General features: G+C 49.1%; 3 protein-coding genes across 6 annotated transcripts in view; 2 read left to right on the top strand and 1 right to left on the bottom strand.

Annotated features, from left to right (window-relative positions):
- Positions 1–14,913, bottom strand: part of LOC132473433 (signal-induced proliferation-associated 1-like protein 2) — a 77,929-nt gene extending 63,016 nt beyond the window's left edge. Inside the window, exon 1 of one of the 3 annotated variants that reach the window (XM_060073564.1) lies at positions 14,599–14,913. The gene's annotated coding sequence lies outside the window, so the exon portion shown is untranslated. The remainder of the gene's footprint in view (positions 1–14,598) is intronic. The other 2 variants (XM_060073565.1, XM_060073567.1) reach the window with 2 other exon arrangements.
- A 515-nt stretch (positions 14,914–15,428) lies between these two features.
- map10 (microtubule associated protein 10) lies at positions 15,429–18,225 on the top strand. Its single transcript, XM_060073209.1, has one exon. It carries the CDS (start codon positions 15,511–15,513, stop codon positions 18,103–18,105), a length of 2,595 nt encoding a protein of 864 aa, XP_059929192.1. The 5' UTR covers positions 15,429–15,510; the 3' UTR covers positions 18,106–18,225.
- A 150-nt stretch (positions 18,226–18,375) lies between these two features.
- On the top strand, positions 18,376–19,568 carry ntpcr (nucleoside-triphosphatase, cancer-related). 2 transcript variants are annotated; one of them, XM_060073210.1, is made up of 3 exons: positions 18,376–18,484; positions 18,786–18,951; positions 19,279–19,568. In XM_060073210.1, the coding sequence occupies exons 1-3, from the start codon at positions 18,451–18,453 to the stop codon at positions 19,430–19,432; spliced, it is 354 nt and encodes a 117-aa protein (XP_059929193.1). In that variant the 5' UTR covers positions 18,376–18,450; the 3' UTR covers positions 19,433–19,568. The 2 variants fall into 2 exon arrangements, with proteins under 2 accessions (XP_059929193.1, XP_059929194.1); XM_060073211.1 differs by having other exon boundaries at positions 18,786–19,421.
- The last annotated feature ends 6 nt before the right edge of the window (positions 19,569–19,574 follow it).

A 19,574-nucleotide genomic window follows, 5' to 3' on the forward strand; every position in this document is an offset into this window, starting at 1 on the left:
CCGCTTCTCGGTTGCCTATGCACGGCCGTTCAGCCTTCAGCATGAGACCTGGAGGCTGGTTCAACGTCCGCCCATGCCACCGCCGCCTCCCTCTCCTTGGGCTCGGGGAGATGGAGATTGAGATGGAGATGGTGATTGGGGAGATGGGGAGAGCGGGGGGACGAGACGGGCGGAAGAGGAGAGGCGGGTGATGAGGGTGGGAGGGTGGGGGAAGAGTACGGGGAGTAAACAGTGCCCGCTCATCCCTGTAGACTGTTGCCGGGCAACGATGCTCCCATTATGACAGCTGTGAGTGACGGCAGCCCGCCCTTTTTGGAACAAAGGCAGAAAGTTGAGGGCGAGGAGGAGGGGGGGGGGGGGGGGGGGGATCAGAGAATAGAACCGGGGCTGGATGAGTGTCAATCTGGGTAGACTGGGTCAGATGTGTCCCAGACTCTTGGATGTATCATACATTTATAAAAACCTACAGCTATAAACTGCAGTATAGCTACAAGACAAGTTATTCTTCTCTGTTATGGACATCCCCTTTTTTATTTACTGGAACCACCTGTTGAATATATCATCACACCGCGACGCCTCTATCGTGTGTAAGGGTGCCATCATTTCTGCGGCACCCTCTCCATGTTTCGCATGGATATCTATCGGGGTAAAGCCCGTGATTATGCTACAAACAAATCCCAGGCTAGACACAGAACCCGCCTCAGAGAGGGGTTGGCAAACACCACACCCTCAGCGCAGTCCTCTCAGCCAATGACGTCCGTCACACGCACCAGTCCGACCGAGAGCTCTTCCGATTGGGCAGCCATCAGAGGCTCTAAAATAAATATGTGGATAATAATCATCAGTGGCCAGGCCGGAGCGTTGCTCTTCATTTGGGTGTTGGCAGGCTGGGCCGTGCCGCGCGCCAGTTCAAAGAGAGAGCGGAGAGCAGCTCCATGGATGTGGTGCGCGGGGTAGCGGGCAGTCGGGAGGCACAAGGCAGACTCGACATTGGAAACCGAGCTAACTTAGCAACGGCACACACACAGCAGCGCGGCCTGTGCCTTTATGTGCCCGTGGACGGGCGCCAGCGGCTGGCAGTAAGCATGGCAGGCTGAGAGTCAGCAAACAGGGAGTAGAACCGGCTGGGAGTGGCCGGGCTCAGGGAGGCATGGGACCGTCGGTTGGCTGAAGGGGAATGCTAGCGTGTTCGGTATGATACTGAAAAGGCAAAAGGCAACAGTGTTCTGTACCAATGCAGCAGACCCCAACGGACAATTATTGTTGATTAAATTTAGAAGCCTGGATTAGATTTTGATTTTGTTTTCCGAGCACTTCGTTAGAAGTTAATGAACGAGGATTTCTTCGGACGATAACGAAGGGCGCAGGCAGATTCCGTTATTTAGTGTGATCTAAATGTCTGTACGTGTACATGATGTAAAAGTCTGTACGTGTACATGATGTAAAATAGATAAGACTGCTCTGGCAAAGTAGATGATAGTAGAATCATGAGTTAATAACTTCCTCAGAGACCTCAACGGAGCCTGTGTGATGGCGTTGAGCCAGGCTGACGTTTTCTTTTCCCTAGGGCAGGAAAAACAACAACACCACCCAAAGTGAACCTTTATAAAAGGGGGAGACAGTGGCCATCTGGAGGACGTGTCCCACTAAACAACTTCCTCCTGTAATTAATGAGGAACTCTAACGGGATCGGCCGACTCAGTGAAAAAAACACCCTCCTCATCCCAAGGGCCTGTGTTTTTAGAGCTCAGAGGAAAATAGCCTCTGAAATATTCAGCAGGACTCCACTGTTCTGGTTTCCCAGCTGGCATATCTCCCCCTCCGGACGCAGTCACTCTCAGAGCCGTAGCCTGCGAGTGGCATCAGAAACATCCGTTTCCAGGGCACCAACCCACATGAGAAGCCGGCCAATCACGGCAGCGGATCCGGCAGATGTAGGCAGTGGCACACAAACCAACCGACATGCAGAGTACATGCAAAACCAAGAGACAGCTGCCCGCAGACGGTTACACAATGACACACCTAACTCAACAATTCAGGAGCAGAGAAAAATGGAAAGGAGACAAAGGCAGCAGCCCAAGAATGCCTTTTGCCAAAGAAATGTTGGAAAGGGAGGTTATGGATGAAGGTAGGGTATGGGTATTCATTACCCTGAGTGCAGTGTCGGACTATGTGCTTGCTTTGTCCAAGGACACTTAAATAAACCTCAACGCAGCCCCAGCGAGCCAGTAGCACAGCTTCAGCGGATGCCTCCGATGTTGTAGCTCTTGGCCAGAGCTGAATAAAGCTGTGTGTGCATCATTAAAGAGGTGTGCCTGAGCACTGTCCACAACGGCCTTTAAAGAGAGTACTAGTGTGCATAGGGGAGAGAGAGGGAGAGAGAGAGAGAGAGAGAGAGAGAGAGAGAGAGAGAGAGAGAGAGAGAGAGAGAGAGAGAGAGAGAGAGAGAGAGAGACAGAATCTGAGGGAGAATCAGGGAGGGAGAGAGAGAGAGAGAGAGAGAGAGAGAGAGAGAGAGAGAGAGAGAGATTGAGAGAGAGAGAGAGAGATTGAGAGAGAGAGAGAGAGCGAGAGCAGAGTGATGGAGAGAGAGTGAGAGAGAGCGCTAGGGAGAGCAAAGTGAGCAGAGAGCGAGAGTGTGAGCGAGAACGAAAGAGAGCATGGGAAATGGACTGAGTTGTTTCCATTCCCTCATCCCGTTTATGGAAACATTACGCGAGTAAAGTTAGTTCTCACGGAGGAGAGAGGAAGACTGAGGGGGTGCAAATCAGAGAGAGAACGAGAGAGAGAGAGAGAGAGAGAGAGAGAGAGAGAGAGAGAGAGAGAGAGAGAGAGGAAAGTGAAGTAGAGGCCAGACGAGAGTGAATGAGTAAGCAGAAATGCCTCTTCTAGCCGTATTCATGGAGGGGGGGGGGGGGGGGGCGGAGAGAGAGGAGGACCTTGCGCTGTGTGTGTCCTTCATTGTCTAATTCTCCCTTTGGCGGGAACACACAAAGGCGGCCATTTATCTCGGGCCAGTATCTGGCTTTATGGAGAAGGGCCCAGCGAGCCAGTCCGCCGTCACGTGTGCCCGGGTGACAAGCTTTCCCCCTTGTTAACACTTGAGTCCTGAGCCCAGAATGGCCAAGGCCCGTCTTGTACCAAAGTTTAGGAATTCATTCCATGGAGCAAACTAGAGAAAAACGGAGCAGTACATCTGTTGTGGATATTTGCATTTCTTTGGTTCAGGTTCACAATGAGCCACTTGACTGGGGGGGGGGGGAGAGCCAACGTTCTGGGCAAGTCATGCGTGAGAAAAAACCACCCCATCAATAAGGCTTGATCCACTAGTGTTGTTTTTTTAACCATCGCTCTTCCTCCCACCTCCCCCCCCCCCCACCTCCCTTCCTTGGTTTTCCTTTAACCGGCGGAGCGGTGAAACACGCGGAACAGCGGGTACAGAAAATAAATCTGTCAGACGCGTTCATTCACAACGCCATTCCGTCGGTTTCTATTTACTCGCTAAAGAAAATAGACGCGGCGAAACAAAAGGCATCCAAGCGCAATTTCGGGACGCAGCAATGTGCGCTATTCGCCAATGGGCAGTTCTAATTGCAGAGCGAGAGAGCAGTGTCGTTAGCAGGGAGACACAACAGCTGCAGCTGGCGTGGCATGGCAGACACAGAATAACATACCAGCGTGTGCTGGGACGCTGGAAGAGAGAGACTGACTGGTGGCGGGCCAACAACTGGGAGAGGGAGGGGGTGAGAGAGAGAGAGAGAGAGGGGGGGGGGGGGTGTAGAGAGAGAGAGAGAGAGAGAGAGAGAGAGAGAGAGAGAGAGAGAGGGAGAGAGAGAGAGGGGGGGGGGGGGTGTAGAGATGTAGAGAGAGAGAGAGAGAGAGAGAGAGAGAGAGAGAGAGAGGGAGAGAGAGAGAGGGGGGGGGGGGGTGTAGAGATGTAGAGAGAGAGAGAGAGAGAGAGAGAGAGAGAGAGAGAGAGAGAGAGAGAGAGAGAGAGAGAGAGAGAGAGAGACAATGGCCTGGTTCTCTACACCTGTAGTCCAAAGTGTACTTATTCATGGTGACCGCTCCTCATTGCCCCCGTCATCTCACCTCCATCCAGGCTGATCAGGGGGGGAAAGCATCCATGCCCATCCTCCGGTTAACTTGTCAGGGCAGATTATTCGTCCTCTACCTCCAGTCAAGGGAACCAGTGGCCCCACCATGCCCCCCGCCTCCCTCCCCCTGCCCGCCCCGACACGCTCACGCAGCGAGCTCTCATGGAACGGACAGGAAGGCTTTGACAGTCTCCACTTTTTCCTGCTCATTTTTTGGGCCTCAGCATCTGCCCCCCCCCCCCCCCCCCCCCCCCCGAGGGAAGCAATTCGATGTCCTCAATTGCTTCCCTCCACAGGGCCCCCAGGACTTCCATCACCATCACCCCCACCACCACCACCACCACCTCCACCTCCACCAGCTCCACCAACACCCCATATCTGAATGCCAAATGCGGGGGAAAGGGCCCAGGGAACCGAGTGCGTATGAATTCATGCCACACCATCCCGCAGGAGCCAAGTGCACTCATCCGACGTGACGGGGGGGCCCCCACATTCAGGAGACCTTTGACCTTTCAAACCCATCCAGGCCACCGATCTGATGAGACGCTCTATGAGGGAGGGGGGAGGGGAGACCGAGGGAGAACGACATAAAAAGATGGATCTAGCAGGAGCCAGAGAGGGAGTCACGGCTCCAGCGCACAATGGAGGTTTTCTTCAAAGGGACTTCTGGTGAATTCCCCGGAGGACTCCTGCAACACATCAATATGTATTAAAGTCACCGAGACATAAAGGCGAACCCACAGAGCTGTTTAACACATTTCCACTTCTCACACACACGCAGAGTAAAAAAAACGGATGAGCAGCAAGAAAAAGAGTCTTATAACGTAGGGCTAGAACAGGCCCATTTGACAACCGCAAACCAAACACAACACAGATTTCCTACTCGGTTCTTCATTGTTATCTGTGAGGAATGTCAAAACGACAGCGTGTCTTGAAGTATCCCACCAGGTGCCTGTTGCTGGGCTAAAGGAATTCACAGTAGGCGAACGTTTACCACCATTAACAAACCACGTGCAAATAAATATGTGTTTGGTTCTTGGACACATTACTAGATAGCAAACAAAACATCGCGTCCAGGCACACAGATGTGACCTCTAGTTCGAATCAGCTGCTTGTCTGGATTTTGCTATCACATTGAAATATGGTCAAATCGTTTGGTTAAACTGTTGGAAAACATTCCATTGCTTTTTCATTTTTATGAGTGACGCAATATGGATCTCACAGCATATCACCATCAGAAATGTCAAGTACCGAACCAGAAGATGTTTCCCTTTTGACCTTGGACATACCACAACCCTGATCTGAACCAGATAGCCATTAAAACATACCCCTTCCGGCTAGGATGAGCCAGGCTATTTGTTGTGGTTGCTGATGTTTTTGTGGTTGTGGTTGCACGGCAGTGACATAACAAGACAGGATTGAAGTGATGAGGTCTACTGCCAACCGTACACTGACAGTCCACACAGACAAACTATGGAATAGATGCCGTTTGAAACAGGGAAGGGGCTCCCCTCAGGGGCTGCGCTATCAGAACGCCGTTCAGTGCGGATGATTAAACGAAATGACAGGAAACAATTAACCTATGGTCCCTTTCTCTCTCCGGCTCGCTGAAAAAGGTCAAAAGGTCAACGCCTACGTGGGGGACATCTTGGTGGGAGACCCTAATGAGAATGCGAGTGGTTATCCGAAAACATATCAAAAAGGGGAATGGCTGATGTTCATTTGCCTGAGATCCGACGACAGATTGCACTGTGTACTTTGTAGTCGAGATAAAATCTTGAGAAATTATACGTTGGAAAAAAAACTGTCACACTCGACTTGAAGTGTTCAGGCAGCTGAGATGTGAATTCAGGGATTCAAAAATCAACTGAATAATATCTGTAAGCAGTTAGAATTACAGCCTCTAGAAGACCCTGCACCTGACATTGGCCCTAGCAAACCATTTTTAACCACCTTGGCTGAAGCCCAGCTCGATACAAAAGACACATGTCGCTTATAAAGAGCTGTTTATATTCCATTCAGCTTTACGGTCTCTGTAAACACACCCAGCTGGAAGGTGGCTGCTAGCTAAACACGCAGGGTCGCCGTGGGTTATTATCGTAAAACTGGTCGGCAGGGTCTTTACAGAGACGTCTAGGAATTTGTTAGGCATGGCTCGGTGCGTTACGTAATCTCCCCTTCGCATCAACGACCCTCTTCTTTGCGGAATAAAAAGTCCCCACGTATAGGCTATTCATTCAATGTCACGCGGCGAGTCCCCTCCGGCGCGGGTACCACGGCAACATCAGCCCCAGACGGCCGTTGCTGTCTGGAGTTAAGCCGCGGTGGAAGGAGAGGGGAGGAGCAGGAGGGGCGGGAGTTGATCTACTCAACATTGACGTTCGGTGCGATTGCAAAAGGCAGGAGGAAAGGAGAATCAGGCCACTGTCAGTCTAGATCATTATCCCTGGTCGACAGGCTTTAGAAACCACATGAAAGGAAGGCTATTTCAAATGATAGAGAGGGGCAGGGGAAGAGAACAACAACCACCCAGATGGAATCTACCACTTAGGCTGAACATTAGCCGCGCTTGGCCGAGCCGGTTTTGTCTTAAACACGGTGCACGGCTAAATGCTGGGCATTTCAGCCCAATCCCGTGCCCAGAAGGGTGCAGCAAGCCACTCACTCCCTCGTCACTCTTGAGTCCAGAATCGCTTTTATCCAAACACACAATTAACTTTAAAGCTATGGCGGCACTAATAGCCACAGTGGCATGAGACCCGATGCACCATTCTCATCATTTGGGGAAGAAAATCTTCAATAAGATTACAAATAGAAGAACTAGCTTGGATAAATATAGATATAGATCCAAGCAAGTAATTTCTAATTATGGTTCAGTGATTGATTTCTGCTCGCTGGGTGATGATGGTGAGAAACTCCCATTGTAATCTGATTTATGGACCCTGGGAAAACAGGCTGCACTCACATCCTGCAGCCAGCGTGTTTTGTCAGCATTTTAAGGACAATGAGCGAGTGCACACAAGGAGGAACACTTGTGCAGGGTTGTAAAAACGAAGTGAACATGGAAAAAAATGTACAAAGTAACGCAGGGAAACAATACCAGTGCGCATTCAGTGTGCAGTGCATTCCTCAAGCTATTGTCCTGGAAACAGTGTATGGCGACTCAGGCAAGCTTATATACACTCATTACTATGTATTATAATGTCTTTATGCTGTGTTACATTGGATGATCCCGTGCTCTGTGACACTGACGAAGGGTGGAGGACTCTGATGGAGTTTAGTGAAGGATACTCGCTGTTACAGCAACACACAAACACAAACACACGCACGCGCACACACACACACACACACACACACACACACACACACACACACACACACACACACACACACACACACACACACACACACACACACACACACACACACACACACACACACACACACACATCCGTCATGGCTCTGCTCCATTTGCTTTGCTAATTACAATCAACTCCCATCTGAAACAGTTCAGTGTACTTTTACGCTCCAAAAGCAACTCATCCGATAACTGTTATGTCCCTGGCATGGATGAGACATTGAAGGACACTGCGAGGGAATGATATGTTGCTGACTCTAAGGACTTTCCTCTTATAGTCAGTATTTTATTCTTATAAAAAATATTAAAAGAGTAGTAAAACAAATGGTCATTTTGTACACATAAATTTAAAGAGTAGCAAGAGTAAGTTGTATAAAGTGTGACTATAAACTAGTTAACAAGCGGAAATGTCCAATAAAGTGGGTGAAGTGTCTATGCACAGTCAATGTCCATCACGTCCTATCAAAGGAACAGGAAGATTATAAAATAAGGCTATGATGTTATAAAAGCTGCCAACACAACCACCCCTCTGTTCTCATGTTTTGTATGATAAGAGCACAGCCAAAGAAGAGCGGTACTCCCAGTCTATCGCTCAGGGAGCTGGCACTCCTACACCCAGTGCAGGCTGACTCCTCGTCCGAGCCCATTCTTCTCTCGCTACAGTAGGGAAGAGGTATGCACGCCGACTAACCCAGGCCAAATCCCCTCTTATCTCCTATTGGCAGTGGGCTGCGATGAGAGAGGTCAGCTCTTTTGTTCGGGGCCGCCAAGGGGCACACAGGGTGAGTTAACCCCCACGGGTCAGGACTGGTGTCTGGACTTTGTGTCCAGCAGGTTAATGACTGACCAGCGTCCATTCTTTCCATTGTGAAGCCCAGTGACGGACAGATAGACAAAACGTGTGGGGAGGGTAGGCAACTTTCACGGCCCTTTCCTCCCTGGATTCCTCATATGGGACCTGATGATTCCCAGTGGGAACGGGAGCCCTGGACAGGATTCGTCTTTGAGGACACATTTCCTGAAACGTCTTCACTACGGAAACCCCACAGGCTAATATGTGAACTTGAGGCCTTAGGCAGTAACAGTGTTTAATGATTGACACGGTAGACCAAGGGAGTGGTTCGCTCTCTTTTGCACACATAGACTCTGTCCGGTGGTGTTTGCACTACTGACCACCTAGTGCACTTTGCAGCAAACACAAGATCACAAACCAGAGGGCCCGAGGTAAAAACCCATGTGTCAGCAATGAATCCTTCCTTCAAACTCCACTAAGGGGTTACATTCAGTCTCTCAGCCACTCGTACCCGTAAGCCAAGGTTCTGTAGAAACCTTCAAGAAACACATTTGAGTCATGACACAACCGCAGAACAAAAAACATGTGAGATTTGTTGTAGCGCTGACATGTACACTAGTAGCTAGTCTTCACATGGAGCTCCTTTTTCTTTTGTAGCCATTGCATTCCACCTTTTGAACCCTTTGAAGCTTCACGTAGTGGCCTTAATAAGCGGTGAAGAGTTTACAACACAAACTGTTTGCCCAGCGCAACAGCCTAAAATAGGCTACCGTCTTAATGACAGAGAGGTATTTCCTTTTGAATCCTAATTGACCTCCCAATGAGGAAGATAGCCATGCGTTATCTTCACCAAGATGACCCACATTCCAGCCCTTCGGATGGAAAATAAGCCTACATTTACATAAATCCCACCACATCGTGCATTAGGCTGCGGCATACATTAGCAGAGCATGTGTGTAGGGCTGAGCTTAGCTTAGTGTCGGTGAACGGGTGAGGTCAGCGTCAGGGTTATTCAATCAAGCCGGCAGAAGCTGGCCAGACATGACGTTTTAATGAGTGCATACTCAAAAACGGCTCTCGCTTTGGTGCGTCAAATTTTCGCACCCATTTATAATTCATTAAACCTGTTCTCCTGATCTTATTGACGACGGAAGACGACAAAGAAGCAGCGACATCAGACACGACCCTTCCATTGAGGGCTTTCCAAGGGGGGGAAGTCGTGCACTCTTCACATCCTTGGGCGGAATTAAAGTAATTTGTCTCTAATCCTGATTCATCATCCATCCATGCATTACTTGTGTAGCTAACGCATGAGCTGGGCCGTGATGGCAAACTGGGTCAGCGGAGGGCTCAACCCCCCCATGACCTCCCAACCCCTCTGCTTCTGGCTCCCACCCTCAGCCAACGTTGAAGACCGGCAGACCCTGACCCCAGAGGTCACCGAGGGGTCAACGTCCGAGCCGGCGTTTCCAGTCCACAGTATCAATTCCCAACCGCCTTCTCGGCATCCCCCTGCTCTGCGAGCCTCGAACCGACACACGACATACAGGAGTTGAGATATTAGGGAATGTACACGCAAGTACTTACAGTGTTAGAAGATGAATATTAATTGAATGAATAACCCGTTACTAATGCAGAGCAACAAGGCCTCATCATATATTGATGGGAAACATTTCCACCTCTGGGTGGTTGCTGGTTGAGATTGGTTCAGATCTATATCAAAGTGTGGCACACACACACACACTGTCTAAAATACATTTGTAAAGAACATTGGCTTCCGTCTGAAGCTTCTATATGAGTTCAACCAACCACCACAACCGAAGTATCACCATTGGAGTGGATCATCTCAGATTAAGCCTGTACATACCGTAATGTACTTGATATTAAAGAGTCTGTGATCCCACAATCGCTTGTGTTGTTGTCAACATGGTAATAGGTCTTACATGACCTTCACCATAGTAATGTAGGCAATTCTGTCAAAGGCAACAGGTGTTGAGTGCTATGTTTTTTTCGCCAAAAAGTGTGTGAATGTTCTAATCTGCTAAACTCAAGGTATTTTCGTGAAGTCTTAGATCTTTTCCCGAGACACTTCGACGCCGTGGCAAGGGTCACAGACGGCGAGGTGTGTTTGGACGTGTGGAGCTCTGTCTGGGCAGTGGTAAATGTTGATGCCCGTGTCAGAGAGAGTGTTAAGCTTCGCGGAAACTTGTAGTGTAACGCCAGGGTGTTGGGGACGCATTTCATATAACATCGCTCATTATAACGCTCATACAAAATGAAGGTCTCGATTTCATGCACAGCGTCTTTCAATAGAACACAAAAGGTACCTAGCTTGAAAATAATCACACAGTTGGAGTGGGTTGTAGCCATGGGGATAACACGCCCCCTCTCCCCAACCCTGAAAACGTGTTGGAAGGCCGTGCCACATTCCATCACATTAAATAGAAATGCAGATTACACTTTATTAAAAATACCAAATATGCAGATGCAAAATAACCCGTGTAGAACAACCTATGTAAAATTGAATCGGTTATCAGTTAATTATAATATGGGCCTGTGTAACAAATACTCTCACTGAAGGGGGCATGCTACCCTCATCCGTCGTAGACAATTGTAATATCACACTGAAACAGAAGCACTCCATAATAGGAATACATCTTACAATACGCAGCCAGATGTGAGGTTGATTCAGACCAAACCTTATATAACCTGCCATTTTGGCCGGGCCGCTTCAGGGACCTTGTCCATCAGACCATCGCATGACCAAGGCTGGGTACCGTCGTGTAGAGTGCTGTATTGAACAATGCTGTGCATGAAACTCACCTCCCACTGTGGTGACCGTCATTGTGTATGAGCGCTGTAATGGGCGATGTTGTATGAAATGCGACACACAGTCCGGCGATACACCATAAGTGTCAGAGAAGCTTAGCACGCTCTGACGCGTAAATCAACATCTATAATGCACTGGTGCTGCTGCCTCTGTTGATTCATGGCTACATCATTCTGTGGATTCCACTGGCAGGCGGTGTCAGCATTAGACAGAGCAGACAAATTGAGGCCTTTGTCAGATGGTTAGGTTAAGATAGTCTGGGTATTTATGACTTCTTGCTCATTTTCTGGCTTCCTTACTGCCCATCATCGTTTTTTTTTAGCTTTTTCTTACATGGAACTAGCAAAATAAATCAAAACCAGACCCCTTGGCAGAACATGCCGCCGATGCTCTCCAAGAACAAGTAACAAGCAGGAAGAGAGAAGCCACAACATTTAAAGTGGCAGGGTCTCTCACTTGGCAGGGTCTCTATCAACGGAGGAAGGAACACCCACCCAACGACAACATCTGTGCTTTCCCTGCAGGCCGTGACGGTTAGCTGCTTTAGAACAACTATCAATCCCCACAGCTATTTAAACCAAGCCTGTGACAGGTAAAGGACATAGAGAGAGAGAGAGAGAGAGAGAGAGAGAGAGAGAGAGAGAGAGAGAGAGAGAGAGAGAGAGAGAGAGAGAGAGAGAGAGAGAAAGAGAGAGAGAGAGAGAGACTGTGCTTCTCACAACGGGAGCGGCACCATGTGATCCCCAGTCTGCTGGGTGGTTTTGGAGCAACAGGATTTGGTGGCGGCGGGGAAATCTATTGTGAGTCAGGACCAGTCAGAGCAGACCGGGCTTCCTGATCTCTGTCACATGCAGGGGGGGACGCTGTCGGATCTTTGCGGGGCTGGGGGGGGGGGGGGGGGGGGGGGGTGTACCAATCCGCTCTGGTAAAAAAAGGAAAGTGCATCATGGCTAAACAAACAATCTCTAAGTCCTAGTTTATTTTTTTCTCGTCCTTCTTCATCCCACCAAGTTCCACATCATCACCAGCACTCTGTCAGCACATTGGCAGCAAAGCACCGTGGGAAAAGAAGGGAACCAGGGTGACAGGAGGCTGGGAGGAGCTCATACCAGCCGGTGCTTGGTACACCGGTGGGGGGGGGTTTGGGATTCAGGGGAACTGGGGAAAGTGCTGCAGCAGCTCTTCAGACGTCTACCAGGGGAGGAGTGGGTTAAGGCTGGCTATATGAGGTACACAGCGACAGGACCGAGGCCAGGCAATACTAGTGGAGTGTCTCAAACCAAGGTGGATCGAATGATATCTTATAGGAGCTATGCTATGATGATAGCCCCGTGGGCATGGCAAAGAGAGCTGTTTCAGCTCTGGACCAGACAGGAGCCACCATTGTTCATCCACACCGAACACACACACACCCATTGTGAACATCACTTTATTGTGAAAAGCATAACACTTATTGTTTAAGGCTCGGTTACATGATGACGTGCGAAGTCTTGACAGAGTGCCTGTGCCTAGCTCATGAAAGCCCATTTGTAATCTGTTATCATCTACGACAAAGCTTTTATGATATTATTTTTTTTAAGTGAACAGCCTCTATCAGACGGTCCCTGCAGGGAGATATCCTTGATGTACTGAACTCTTCAAAACCGAAACCAACATGAGCAGAAATAAAGAGCAAGGGTTGAGTTTGTTCATGTGTACTTTGATCTTGTTACAGTTAGGTCAAGATGTCACGGTCTAAAGCAAAAGCTATGCAAATTTAGTTGAAATGCTATGCAGGATTACTGTGGCGTCCACGTGACTTTGAGAGAAAGAACCGAATCCCAGGGAAAACATGTTTTTAATTATGTATAAACTGAAACATTCATGGCCCTGCATACTACAGTGATATGTTCCATTCAATCTAAAGATGAATCGCTTCTGCATGCATCAACAATAACTCGATAATAGAAAAATGCTCCTCTTCACGTAGCCACATCAATTATTCTCATTCAGAGGCGAGGTCAATTTCGAGATATCCCGGGAATTTGATGAATTGGGTTCAAATGGAATTGCCTGAGCCTCCCATGTCGGGATATGAGAGGAGTTTGGCAAAGGTGGAAAAAATATATTTTTAGTACTTAAAAGGAGGAACTTACTGGAGGTTAAAATAAGTGCAGTGCTGTTGAAACATGAAATGAAACACTGAAAAATAAATGAACAAAAGCGTTTCATTCATTTCAACACCCAATGTCAGACACATAAATCTAAGCAAGCCTACGTGAAAACACTTCAAAAGAAGGCTCCTTGTTTGGGCTGGAGCAAAGAGAATTGAAAGAGCCTTCTTGTTTTCCTTCATGCTATATTCAATCTGCGTTTGGGCTTGACTTCCTATGGGAAATACAGTTAGATATATGGACAGCGAACCAACATCCTTTCACTTGTATGCTCTCCCTGTGGACTGTTCTGTGTGTGTGTGTGTGTGTGTGTGTGTGTGTGTGTGTGTGTGTGTGTGTGTGTGTGTGTGTGTGTGTGTGTGTGTGTGTGTGTGTGTGTGTGTGTGTGTGTGTGTGTGTGTGTGTGTGTGTGTGTGTGCGTGTGTGCACGTGTGCGTGTGTTTGCTGAGGCAACGAGCAGCCGTAGCCAACCGTACCACAGCATAGATGTCGAGCCTTCCTGAACCGTCTTGAGACATCTCTACCGCTGTGATTTACTGAGAAGCCGTAATGTTGATTCAGGTTTACTTAAACAGGGTCACTTATAGGTTACACTGATATAGAGCTAAATATTTGCAGCCAGATGACAGCCCATCCTCCCTCTCGCGTTTTTGGACAAAAAAAAGGTGTCTTAACATAGGCTGTGCTGACCAAATAAATATGGACCTAAATACCTTACGCAGCTGAGTTTACATCGGGGAGCTTGTGTTGGCTCTATTCTGAGTGACCGGTGGGAACACTGGTCGCCCCCTACTGTTATATGGTAGCATTCCAGTGGGAAATTTGTACAAAGAAATTATTCTTCAGCAAAACACACGCTCGCACAACACACACAAACACACACGCAAAGACGAGTACGCACGCACGCACACACGTACATCTACATCCGCACACACACACGTAAACCGCGGCACTACAGATCCAAGTGTGTGTGTGTGTGTGTGTGTGTGTGTGTGTGTGTGTGTGTGTGTGTGTGTGTGTGTGTGTGTGTGTGTGTGTGTGTGTGTGTGTGTGTGTGTGTGTGTGTGTGTGTGTGTGTGTGTGTGTGTGTGTGTGTGTGTGAACTAATAAATAGGTGTTTTTCAGCAATGCTTTCTTTTTCTGAAACATGTGGGGTTAATTCTTTACATGTTTCTGTCTGAACACATACACGTTGTGGTCTCGCTGGAGTTGTTCTCTCTAGATCCGGAGTTCAGATCCGAACCATCATTCTGCCATAAGTTTCTATACACCATTCTCCACAGTCTGCCAGCGAGAAGCGCAGTGAAACCGCTCCACCTCTCTTGTTCTGTAGTTCCCCTCTAAATCATAAAGATGGGTCCTCTTACCTTCAACAAAACCAACGCCTCCCTGCAGCCACACGCCGGTGAGGTTAGTTATCCTTAACGAAAGCCCGGTTACCACGGCGATATCGCTCTCCCATCTCCTCCCAGCTTCCAAAGTGAAGTAGTGGAGAGGATCGCTGCATCCATCCAGGAGCGGTGATGACAACAAGCACCAGACTCCTCCTCCCGAGAGGCTGGGACTCGTCTGATGGACTAATGGTCAAGATGATCCTGTTGAAAGAAAAATAAACAGTTGGGTCATGTGAAGTTATGAAAAGAGCTGTGTGATGTGAACGGGGTGAATGCCAACTCATAAAAAGGCAAAATATAAGTAAAATGTGATAACAAATTAGCCTGGGTGCCACTGGGTGATTCCCATCTAACCGGGAATGTCTCATCACAAAGCACTATAGTGGCACCATCTGGTGATTTCATATAATGTTTTCCCCCGGTGTGTCAATAAAACGCTGCCTTCTTCTGTGTGAGTATCGCCGCTGATTTTGCATTGGATGATTTTTTACTAAAAGCTGAAAATGAATTGTCTGCAAAGAAGAAGTCTGCCTTGCTTCTTGAGAAATATCACTAAACAAATATTTAATAAATTGTAATTAATAAGTAATAGTGTATGTTATTCGAAAGATAAACCATAAAAGGGCGTTAAAGGGAAATCAAATCATCGTTTTTTTCCCCACTAGAACAAACGACTCGTCCCATTCGTCCCCTTGGCAGTGTTGCCAGATTGGGACCGATTTCCAGCCAAATCTGGCAACACAAGCTGAAGCGCGCTGATCCCAATCTGGCAACGCTGCCAACACTGGGATCGGGTGACGTCACACGTCCGCGCCGCGTTTCCATGGCGCCGGGGAGAAGCCCTGTGCGATAGTTGGGATTAGCATGGTAGCATGAAACGTCAACATGTCCGCAAAAGTAAACAATGAAACTCATGAAACTCTGTTCTCCTTTGAGGTTTTGGTGGATTACATCCGCATCGAGAGCAAACACGTTTCTGGTGAACTGGCGCTTGCGTTGCGACTTCTGGACTTCCCCACTTTGATCGTGTATCAGCCAGAGAAGAGCCAGAGAAGACCCGAGGAGCTTCATGGGGATGATGGAGGAGAACCAGGAGAGCCAGCAGCGGGTCTACCATCGTTTAGGGGCGACCACGTGTTTCGTAAAGGGAAGTCTTGCTTGTTCAAAATCAGTATGGAGGCGCTGCATAGCCAGCTCGCGGACACGCCCCTCTATGCCATGGTGCTGGACGTCAGAGGAGAGGTCCCGACCTTAGTGGGAACCTCTCTCATCCCACTGGCACAACTCGTGGGCAAAATACGGCTGGATGTGAACGCTCGTGGTATTTCCAATCCCTCCTCTCATGGGGAAAAGGGCCATATTGGCATATTAAACCTAATGGGGGATAGAATTGGAGTGATGTCTCTGAAGTATAAACTCTTGAGTCTGGGGACTAGTTTACTGCCTCATATTTTAGAAAAGAGGACACATGTCATAAGCAGCATACATGACATACGACGAGAGCATGTGCAGATGGACGTGGAGGAGGACACTTGTTTTACACATCCATTATCCTGTGGGAAGATCAAATCGTCAGATCTTCACGATGAATCCCTCTTCGGAGACAGACAATCTAATCAGAAGTGTGACGCAACGAGGGATGCGCGTGCTTGCGTTGCCACTCAGACAGAACCCATGCCAAGGCTCAACGCTAACCCACCGGCCTGGGTGGCATCCTGTCCTTTTGAGGAGAATCCCAACGTGTTCTGTCCCCCCAACCTGTTCTACAGCAGCTCAGGAGAGGAGACAGGGACCAGCCAATGTGTGGATGAGTTGGAGGGTGTGTTTGAGGTGGAAGGTGTGGAGCGCTTCACACCTGAAGCTATAGAACACCCTACACCTCAGACAGCTTCAGCAGAAGAGCATGACACGAACAGCCACAAACAAGAAGATCCGAATGGGCTTATGCAGAATTTCCCCTTGGAGACGTTAAGACAGTTGCCTTTATTGAATGCTCTTCTGGTTGAGCTGTCACAACTGACCAGGCAGGGAGTTCAACAGCCCTTGTCTATTCATCCCCACCTAGCATGGATTTACAGTCCAACCCTGGCACAGCCACTGGTGGCGGCAGGCTCAAACTCAACAGCACAGACACAACAGCCGAACACACCAAGACAGACGACAGATCCCAGGTTAGGAGACGGATCCGAAACACACATGGAGCCTGTGTCCAAAAAACATAACGACACAAAGAGAAGCAACACATCTGCGGGAAGAACACTGAAATATGGAACAACGAGAACGTTTCAGCTCAGGCTGAAGCGAATCCCACCAGGACAGGCGAAACACAGAGAGTGCCTGGGCATACAGTCTCTATCCCAGACGACTAAGAGCGCCTCAGACAACAAGAAACACACCGGCCTATTAAAACACGACAGAGGGAAAACAGCAGTGAACCAGACGGCTAGTGTTGATGAGGAGGCAGAGGCGGTGATTCACAGCTTGGCCGGTGACTCAGCCGCCAGCCAAACGGGCCGACTGCACATGTACGAGCATCAGTCAAAGCCTGCTGGGGAAACGTTCAAAGTGGAGATGGCCGGCAAAGGACCTCAAAAGCATTCTCTGCGTTCAGAATCCAACACGAAACGTATCCCAGCTAACGGTGTGGGAGATGAAGACGCCGCCGCACTCGGGCGAGGCGACGACGGCCGCGGGGGATCGACTCAAACACGACCGCTCGCTGATAGGACGACAGAGGAGGAGGCGGACCACGACGGACGCAGCAGCAGAAGCAGCAGCTGTAGCAGCAGCAGGCTATGGAGCCCCCAGTGCCCCCACTCAACGCACCGGAGCGCCAGCAGCCGCAGCAGAAGAGGAGGAGGAGGAGGAGGAGGTGACGAAGAACAGTACATGGATGACTTCAACAGTCTAGACCCCAGTGAGGGGCGGTCCCCGGACCCTCTGAGCAGCCCTGAGTCCGGCCTAGCCCCCCTGGGCCGGTCGAGGAGGTTCTCTGAGTCGCCAGGGTCATCCCTGGAGGCGGGGTCAAATGGGCCCCTGTGGAGCGGCCCCCTGCTCCCCGTCCCCGTGGGGGCCCGGGGCTCCCCACAGCGCTCTCTGAGGGCCACGCACATCATCCGGCCCCGCACACAAGTCTCAGCGCTCAGCGTTTCCTCAGACGACGACTACGACGGAGGGAGGTCTGTTCGTTCGTCCCGGACGGTAGTGCGCTCCAGCACACACACGCGGGGGCCTGGCGGGGACCACGGCGGGGCCCCCAGGAGCTCGGTCACCGAGAGCCTCCGGTCGTCCAGGGGCCGTCTGAGTGACTCGGCCCAGAACAGCGGCCCAGCTGGGGGGCTCTCCGCTGACTCGGACGCGTCCTATGACTCATGTGAGGTGGAGGAACTGAGAGATGGGCTTGGGTCCCTTGATTTGAAAATAAATTATCAACACGTCTCTGAGCTGGTAGCCAACAAGTTTCCTGGATACACTCTTTAATCGACTGTATAATTTAGTACAAAATGATGTATTTTTGCATTTTGTTTAGTTGAGGTACAATCATATTCAGGCCTATGTGGATGTTTTGGAGAAAAATTAATAATCCTTTGGTTAAAATAATGTGTACATGTGAACTACTTAAATCTTATACCGCATTCTCAATTGCCAAAGATGACTGATGGGAAAATTGTTGGGACATTATTATCGTAACCAATGCAAATATGTTTGAACACCATTCACTTGGATGAATGATGTCATAAGAAAGGGCGCCCCCCGAGTGCGCTTGCGCAGAAGAGTACGGAAGTACAGCAGCTTGGACACAAACAAACCCTGCTGCCCGCCTCGATGTTTAAACACGTTTTCCTGACAGGACCTCCAGGTATATCATCCTTTGTTGTGACATGTCGTTAAACCCTCCTCGCTTAAATAAAACACCATCCAGAATGAACCGCGGGGCTGGCCATGCTTGCAAAATAACATATAATATAAGCTGCTGCAGTGATATACTGATTTATCACACTTCAAAGATCTAAGCATTTACAACCTGGATACTATATTATACAGGTCCGAGGTGATCACTTCATAAACATGTAACCAACAGTTACCAATGAAATAATGATACGGCCCCTTATGTTGGGAGTCCATGTGAATGAATAACACTTTATTGGGGGAACTAACAGGCGTGGGGAAGACCACCCTGGTCCGGAAGGCCAGCGAGGCCTTGGCATCGTCCGGTGCCGCCGTAGGGGGCTTCTACACCGAGGAGGTCCGGGAGGGGGGCCGCCGGGTGGGGTTTGATGTCGTCGTGACCACGACAGGAGAGCGAGGCTGCCTGTCCAGAATCAAGTAGGCTGCTGTTCGGCCAATCTATGCATCCGATTCTTGTCAAATTTCGCTGATTGACGACGTATTGTAACGTCTTTATTTAAGTTTTCAAGGGGACAGCATGTAGATAGACCAATTGCCTCTATCAAATGGTGCTCCCACTACAGAATCACGTTATTTTACGCCACTACTACTCACCCCGTGTACATTATAAGAATATGGGGAGCATGTTTTGATGCCGTATTATAAATTCTTTATTGAATGTTTCAGGCTGATCTTCTGATAAAACCCATGATATGGTTCATTAGTATAGCCTCCATGTACCTGACCCTCCCTTCCATGCTACAGAGACCCTGCCGCCTCTGCGTCTCAGGGAGGCCGGGAGTACAAGGTCGGCCAGTATGTGGTTGATTTAACATCATTTGAAAACCTGTCTCTTCCACTCTTCAGAAGTGTAAGCCGTCCCAAGGTTGTTTCTTTATGTGCAAGCCAACATGAATAGGTAGCGATACATACCTCAGTGCGTTTTATTTCACAAACCCTCAGAAGGTTTTAGTATTGACGGTGTAATTAAAGGGAAAGGCAGACATTCCAGAGTGACACCTATAAGTGATCCTGGTGCCGACTGTCTGTCACTGGCTTCG

The sequence above is a fragment of the Gadus macrocephalus genome, chromosome 15 (assembly GCF_031168955.1).
Source record: "Gadus macrocephalus chromosome 15, ASM3116895v1".
NCBI classification, from domain to species: Eukaryota; Metazoa; Chordata; class Actinopteri; order Gadiformes; family Gadidae; genus Gadus; species Gadus macrocephalus.

Coding starts and splice junctions, on each gene's coding strand:
- map10 (XM_060073209.1), top strand. CDS start 15,511: ATGTCCGCAAAAGTAAACAATGAAACTCATGAAACTCTGTTCTCCTTT.
- ntpcr (XM_060073210.1), top strand. CDS start 18,451: ATGTTTAAACACGTTTTCCTGACAGGACCTCCAG. Junction 18,485..18,785: donor TTTCCTGACAGGACCTCCAG/GTATATCATCCT, acceptor GGGAACTAACAG/GCGTGGGGAAGACCACCCTG. Junction 18,952..19,278: donor GGCTGCCTGTCCAGAATCAA/GTAGGCTGCTGT, acceptor TCCATGCTACAG/AGACCCTGCCGCCTCTGCGT.